Here is an 8,128-nt window from a genome sequence, read left to right as displayed (position 1 = left end):
ATATACATTTTTATATATAATATATATATTTTATATATTATATAAAAAATATTTGCATATATAGCATTTATTTAGCACTATATTAGATATATAGATAGATATATAAATATTTAGATATACATCTATATAGATATATAAATATTTAGATATATATCTATATAAATATATAAATATTTGCATTTATATAGCACTATATTACAGTGCTAATATAATATATATTATATATATTTTATATATATATAATTTTTTTTTTTAAACAGAGTCTCACTCTGTCATCCAGGCTGGAGTGCAGTGGCACGATCTTGGCTCACTGCAATCTCTGCCTCCCAGGTCCAAGCCATTCTCTCGCCTCAGCCTCCCAAACAGCTGGGATTACAGACACACAGCACCAAACCTGGTTGATTTTTGTATTTTTAGTAGAGACAAGTTTTTGCCATGTTGGTCAGGTTGGTCTCAAACTCCTGACCTCAGGTAATCTGCCCAGCTCAGTCTCCCAAAGTGCTGGGATTATAGGCATGAGCCACTGCACCTGACCTAAAATTGTATATTTTTATGGCACACAATATGATGTTTTGATGTATGTTTACAATGCATATATCAAATACAATCAAATTAATTAACACATCCCTCGCTTCACATACTTATTTTTGCATTAAAAACGTTTATTTTATTTTATTTCACATTTTTAGAGACAAGTTCTTGCTCTGTTGCCTGGGCTAGAGTGCAGTGGCATAATCAGGGCTCACTGTAGCCTGAAACTCCTGGGGTCATGCAATTCTCCCACCTCAGCCTCTTGAGTACTGTGAATACAGGCACCCACCACCATGCCTGGCTAAATTTTAAAATTGTTTGTAGAGACAAGGTCTTGTGTGTTGCCCAGGCTGGTCTCAAACTCCTGGCCTCAAATGATCCACCTGCCTTGACCTCCCAAAGTGCTGGGATTACAGGTATGAGCCACCGCACCCAGCCGAGATGAGAAGATTTTAAGCCAACCAGGGAAGGAGTAGAGCAGTCATAAAAAGTACCACCTATGAAAACTAAAAAAAACCCGGAGCAGGTGTTAAGAGCTACATGAATGATAAAAGTATGTGGGCAGCAATCCTCTTTCAGATATACACATCCCTCCTAATGGAATATATAGATGAAGGCCAAGCCCACGTCAGGACAAGTTCTGTTCAACAGATGTGGAAAATTCCTCACCCATTTGTCATCTGTGAGAACCTAAATTCCTGTCCCTGGTTCTGTGGTCTCAGAGACCATGAGCTGGGTTTCCTTAATTTATTTCAGATAGTGTGGGTATATCTAGGTTTCCTTAGACAACTGTGTGTCTCTTAGTGACTGGGACACATTCTGAGAAATGCGTAGGCAATTGTCATTGTGTGAACATCATAGAGTGCAGTTATACAAACCTAGATGGCATAGCCTACTACACACCTCAGCTATTAAGAGGTAAGCCTATTGCTCCTGGGCCACAAACCTGTACAGCATGTTACTGTTCTGAACACTGTAGGCAGTTGTAATACAATGACAAGTATTTGTGTATCTAAGCATATCAAAACAGAAAAGGTGAAGTAAAAATACAGTATTATAATTTTAGGGGACCCCTGTCGTATGTGGGGTCTGATGTTAACTAGTATGTCCTTATGTGGCCCATGACTTGTAGTTCTGAAAATCAGTGATTTTTTTTGAGGGTTGGTTGTGCTTTAAACTAGGAACTGGTAGCAATCCATGACATGTATGACAGGTGGGACAAGATAATAGTAGTCAACATTTATTGAGAATTTACTACATGTCAGACCTTGTTAATTTTTTTTTTTTTTTTTTTTTTTTTTTTTTTTTTTTTTTTTTTGAGACGGAGTTTTGTTCTTGTTGCCCAGGCTAGAGTGCAATGGCGCCACCTCAGTGCACCACAACTCTGCCTCCCAGGTTCAAGTGATTCTCCTGCCTCAGCCTCCTAAGTAGCTGGGACTATAGGCACATGCCACCATGCCCAGCTAATTTTTTGTATTTTTAGTAGAGATGGGGTTTCATCATGTTAGCCGGGCTGGTCTCAAACTCCTGACCTCAGGTGACCCACTCGCCTCAGCCTCCCAAAGTGCTGGAACCATAGGTGTGAGCCACTGTGCCTGGCCAGACCTTGGTAAATTTTATATACACACACACACACACACACACACACTCATTTGAACATCTATCAACCCAATGATGTAGGCACCATTTTTAACCTACTTTTACAAATGATAAAATTGAGTTTACATAAACAGTAATTTTCATAGGGTTCAATAGCCCATAGACATGGATCTGAACCCTCCTAGCTGTGAGCTTCGCCACTGGACCTTCCCACTCCTTAGAGTTGGAGGCAGAGGTGGCATCAGGGGCTTCCCCACCATTTTGGGTGATGGAAGTGAGAGCCATTGTCGCCCTCAGCTGGGACTCAGCCAGACCTGCCAAGGTGTCTCTGATGACACAGACCATAAGGTCCCCTTCCTTCATAAAGGTCTTTCTGAGTGGTTCTCAGCCCTGCTGCCCATCAGACCCACCAGAGCAGTTTAAACAGAAGAGGAATGGGACCTCGCCCTGGAACTACGGAATCAAAATCCTCAGAGAGGGAAGACTGGGGAGGTCAGTATATTTTAAGAGCTCCAAGTGATTTGATTGCACAGCTGAGAATGGAAAACTCCGTCCTGGGCTGTGACTCTTCTCAAATGTGTGTTCACTTAAGAGACACATTTCTGGTGATTTCCTACTCACCAAATGGTGGCACTGCAGTGGAAGGGCAGTGCCAGGGGCTGGTGCTGGACTCATGACATGTACTCACCCCAGTGAGTACTCTGGCACCTGGACACTCACCTGGAGCATAGAGCAGAGTTCCTCTGCAGGGCTGCCCTCCTGTTTTCCGCCCCACTCGGGATGCAGGGAGGCATGGGGACGTGACACTGATGGATGGCAGCAGCCCTGGCTAGGAAGGGAGGGTTGGAAGCCAGAAGGGTGTCTATTGCCTTTGCTGGGGGTGGCCTTCGCTTTCCATCAACAATGAGATGGCCCAGGCAGCAGAGCTAGGTTAGAAGTGGAACACTTGAGCCCAAGGGTTAGAGGGAAGTGACCTCCCACCCCGTTCATCCGTCTCTTCCTTTCCATTATCGTCCCTGCCTAGAAGTGAAGACCAGTGTCTCTGATGCCTGTTTGCCTCCAGACACCCCAGAAGCTCCTTGGGTAAAAAGAATTGGGCAATTTAATCATCACATCAGCCCTGTGAGGAGATATGGGTGGCTAGAGGTCACAGGAGGCTTGCTTTCAGTAGACAGAAAATTTGAACCTGGGCTATGTTCACAACTCCACCCATAAACAAAGACACAGATCTTGGAGTGAGACAGGGTAGAGGATGGGGGAGCGGTGGTTTTCCCCAAGGAAATCCTCCAAAGGTGGAGTGTATTCAGCTACGTTTTAGGTACCTATATGGTAAAGATGGTGGTGATGGAAGGGGCCGAGTGGGAGGATAGGTCTGGTTCAGACCTGCTCTGTGTGCAGCTGAAACACATGTGGCTGATTGTCAGACATGCAGCGGAGGTCAACGTGGGGTCTCTTCCATGCCTGCTGTCCTACAACCAAACCACAGCCCCTAGCTTCCTGCACCCCGGATTCTGTCCTCCTGAAGTGAGAACTCACCTTTACCCTCGCACTGACATAAAGAACAGAGAGATAATCCTCAAAAGCCCAAAAGCAAACTGAGGTTCCGGGGAACATGGCCAGAGGCACCTGGACACTCACCCGGAGCACAGAGCCGAGTTCCTGCAGGGCTGCCCTCCTGTGCTCCGCGCCACTCAGGGTGCAGGGAGGCATGGGGATGTGACACTGATGGATGGCAGCAGCCCTGGCTAGGAAGGGAGGGCTGGAAGCCAGGCCTCATCACCTGCCAGATGCCCACGTGGGCAGGACCAGCCAAGCTCCTTAGGTACAAATAGCCCTGGGATCCACGGCTCCACAGGTTCCTGGGGTTGAGTCTAAATCACTCATCATTGGTTAAAGCTGAGCTCACAGCAGAATAAGCCACCATGAGGCTGTTGGTGTGTCTCGTGCTGCTCACGCTGGCCCTTTGCTGCTACCGGGGTGAGTATATCAGTCATGAGTCCAGCACCAGCCCCTGGGACACACCCTTCTCTGAGCACGAGGTCACCTATTCAGGTTAAGGTTGGGGTCTGGAACAAACCAAAATTCCAAACCTTATCCTGTGCTTGTTGAAGGAACTGCTCATAAAGCTCAGGCCTCATTTCATCAAATCCCCAGCACCTAGGAAGTTTTGCAGAAAATCAGTGCAGGCAAATGTTAGGAATCCTGCCTGAGCTTCACTCCTGGTTGGGATCTGTGTCAGATGATGTAATATGAGGTCTGGGGTGACTCTGGGCTCAGCCACTTCTCAGCCCTTTCACTGTGGGCAAGATGCTCACCCTCCCCGCGCCTCCTCCTATCACTGGTGCTTAGAGCTTCTGCCGGGAGTGGCAACAGGAATGGAGTGGGATTATTGTGCCAAGGGTCTATCTGTGGATGTGAAGCCGATCACTGTACCATCAGACATTCTCCTCCCCAGACCTTTAGGTACCAATTGAGCTCACAGCTTCTTACATTGTAAATTCAGACTCATAAAATGTTACATCTGGAAGGATCCTTGGAGAACTCTCAGTCCAAGAAGAGACGGTGCTTTCTGATTCTCTCAATAAGAAGCCTGCAAATGAACTCTTAGAATAAGCAGTACTCAGTATATCTTCCAGGGGTCCTACCAGTAATGGTGGTAGAAATACTGCAGTGGTTAGCATCAGAACTTCTATTTTTCTAAAATAGAAGTTCTGATGCTAATTCTGGCTGTTTTTTCCACAGTTCATTTGGGTACTTTCCTTTCCCCTGTCAGGACCGATCCAGATTCTGATTCTTCTCTTTCTTCTTCCTTTCTGAACTTCTCCCATTTCCCTGTGACACCCCTGATCCTACCCTCTCCAAATTCTTCCCACAGTTGGAAGTCGCGTAGTCAGGGGTCATGTTGAGCCTGGTGGGGCACTTTCTGGTTGCACGATGTTTGCAAAAGACTTAGGGGAATGGAGATTCCAGACCAAGCGAAATGATTACTCCAGATCTTTCCAAAATTCCCAGTGGGAGCAGGAATGAGCCTCAGTATGAGCCTCAGTTCCCTCCTGTCATCCTCTGTAAATATTCTAGACATTGCTGCAGAATATGGGCCAAGTACAATTTCCTGTATAAGCTTCTAATGTGTGTTAAAACCGATTCATATTATTTTATTTTATATTCACATTATTTGATTTTGTTTTAATTTGTTTACCTTTTAGCTCTGTCTATATTGGATCACATAAGCCTAAATCCCACAACTTATTCTCAAAGCATCACCTTCATCATTTTAATAATTTTAACTTCTTCTTTTCCAGATTTACTCATTTCTCTAATTTCCGATAGGATTCTGACTCTACCATTCACTTCAAAATTTGATTACCCAAAACCTCCTCTTCACCAATGTCTAAGACTAATAAAGTGTCACTTAACTGGCAGAGAAAAGTGATTATTTTCAAATCTAGAAAAAAGAACATTGGCCATCCATCCAGAGAAGCTTCGGAAAGTCATGGGTGTGCTTAAAAAAAAAAACAAAGACTGAATGAGTGATCAGGAAGTTCGTTTTCCAGTTCTAGCTCTTTCCTTTGCTGTGTGACCTCAAGGAAGTCACAACCTCCCATGTCTGACGTCATTGGCATAGTTATTGACCAGAAGCCTAAAAGCCTGGGGTTCCTGTCTGGTCTAACATCAGGGAGGCATGGGAGAAACACTGATTTCCTTACATAAATTATATTTTTATTCTTTTGCCCCAGCAAATGCAGTGGTCTGCCAAGCTGTTGGTTCTGAAATCGCAGGCTTCTTATTAGCTGGAAAACCTGTGTTCAAGTTCCAACTTGCCAAATTTAAGGCACCTCTGGAAGCTGTTACAGCCAAGATGGAAGTGAAGAAATGCGTGGATCTGATGGCCTATGAGAAGAGAGTGCTAGTTACAAAAACATTGGTAATTTCTGTCTCTTTCATGTGGCCAGGTCAGCGGCACAGTGTGAAGTGAGGTCAGCTTGCTGCTCTGTGAGGGACACAGGTGGTGGGGCACCTGCCTTGCTGGTCACCATTTGAGGTCACCTGGGGCCACAGGGTGGGTGCTTCCATTTCGCCTGCAGAACTCAGCTCAGCTGCGCACAGCCTCCTGCATGTTCCCCCTCCTCAGGTCACCTGCCTGGATGCCGTGTCCCCAGAGTGTGCTGAGGACATGGGGAGTGAGCCTGGGCCCAGGCAGGGGTGGTGAAGGGCCAAGTACGACTACTCTCCACCTGGGGACTTTCCTGAGGCTGAGCTGCCCTTACACAGTCACCGTGGAATGTACTGGGGAGTGTGGGAGCCTCGAACAGGGAGAGGGAGGCAGGGAGGGACCCAAAGCCAGGCCTCCTACAGAGGCAGCGCTGGAGGGCTGGGCTTCTCTGCAGCTTCTGCAGAGCCAGGAAGGAGCTCCCCCCAGCTCCTCAGACTCCACGCTCCCCTCCTCACCCACGATGCTCTCCTGACCACGGCCAGTGGGCCAAGACCCTCGCTACTCCACCTCCTGCAGTGCCATGGAAGCGGGATGCTCTCACTCTGTCTTTCTCAAGAAATCAGAGGTTTTCCAGGGGCCTCTCAGCCTGGCTGCCTCTGGGCTGCTGTCCTGAGGTTTAGCCGCAAATGCTCATGGAAGGTGCAGGCTCAGGACTGAGGGGTGCTCGGATCCTGAGGCAGAATTCCCGCATGGGGAGGCTGGAGTCTCCTGGAAGCCAAGCTTTCCAGAAGCCTTCTCAGCCCTGACCAGCCTCTCAGTCCTGGGTCCCTCATTGCAGGAAACAGGAGACTCCAAGTCCTGGGAGACTCCAGCCCAGACAATAACCTCTGGCTGCTCTGTCCACCCCTTCTTTCCCCCTCCATGAGGACCCGGGGCCTCACACTTGGGTCCCCCCAGGGCTATTGGCCTGGCAAGGAAAGGCTGTTCCCTCACCAGCAAGGGTGCTGTGAAGCCCCCAGGTCTAGGCCCTGGTTTCCCACGCACACTGGGTTCCTGCCTCTGCCCTTCCAATTGTCTTTGGGAGCAGAATTCCATCGACCACTTGGATGTTAACCTGTTGTCTCCAGGAGCTGCATGACCAACCTCATCTTCTTTTCTTTCCTTTTCTATTTCAGGGAAAAATAGCAGAGAAATGTGATCGCTGAGATGTAAAAACTTTTTAATGCTAGTTTCCACTATCTTTCAATGATACCCTGATCGTCACTGCAGAATGTAAAGGTTTCAACGTCTTTCTCTAATAAATCACTTGCCCTGAACTTCTCCATTGGTCTTGTTATGATCCTGCAGTCTTAGGCTTTGAGCCCGGAGTGGTTTCCATAGGGGAGTGGCTTTTGGGCATGGCTAACAATCAACTCCAGAAAACCAGCATCCTGTTGTCAATGGGGCCTGAGTCCAGGCATCCCAGAAGGAACTATTTGGTAGGAATCATCCTGCATTCCTTACCGATTTTCCATCCTGCAGCCGTGAATGAAAACCATGGTAATGAGGACACAGGAATTACAGTGTTCCTGCTGTTCTTGTACTGAGGGAACCCCCAACCTGCCTGAGTGTCCAGGCGCAGGGCTCCCACCTAGCAGGGACCCTAGTGGATGTCCCCTCAGACCCACAGTCAGCCTGCTTGGTGCCACCTCTGCACTGTGGTTTCTCTCCTCTGTCATGTCCAGTATACTTTCTTTTCCATTTACCATAATTTGAGAAGATCTCCAGGTTTCAACCTGGATTTCACATTTGTTCACTCCCCACACTCAGAGGACTCCTCAGTGTCTGCATCACTCACCAGCACCTGAGGCGAATGCTTCCTTCCTGCCTCAAGCCACCCCAAGAGCTCCAGAGACCAGCACCCCTGCCAACTGGACAGCTCCAAGCGCACACTCCACAGTCCTTTCAGGAGCAGGACGTAAAACTGAGCACAGGGTCCGCGCCCAACCTACTCTCCCTTCCATGAGCCCATCCAGGCTAATGCACCCACCCAGCAAGTCCACTGACCAGGACACAAGGAGATGC

At 47.5% G+C, this 8,128-nt stretch overlaps 1 protein-coding gene across 1 annotated transcript; it reads left to right on the top strand.

Moving 5' to 3' along the window:
- Nucleotides 1-3,983: 3,983 nt before the first annotated feature.
- Nucleotides 3,984-7,380, top strand: LOC102114884 (secretoglobin family 1D member 1). Its single transcript, XM_005577600.4, has 3 exons — nucleotides 3,984-4,107; nucleotides 5,868-6,055; nucleotides 7,240-7,380. Exons 1-3 carry the CDS (start codon nucleotides 4,053-4,055, stop codon nucleotides 7,267-7,269), a joined length of 273 nt encoding a protein of 90 aa, XP_005577657.2. The 5' UTR covers nucleotides 3,984-4,052; the 3' UTR covers nucleotides 7,270-7,380.
- Nucleotides 7,381-8,128: the final 748 nt, after the last annotated feature.

The sequence above is a fragment of the Macaca fascicularis genome, chromosome 14 (assembly GCF_037993035.2).
Source record: "Macaca fascicularis isolate 582-1 chromosome 14, T2T-MFA8v1.1".
Lineage (NCBI taxonomy): Eukaryota > Metazoa > Chordata > Mammalia > Primates > Cercopithecidae > Macaca > Macaca fascicularis.
This window is presented reverse-complemented; position numbering and strand designations above follow the sequence as displayed.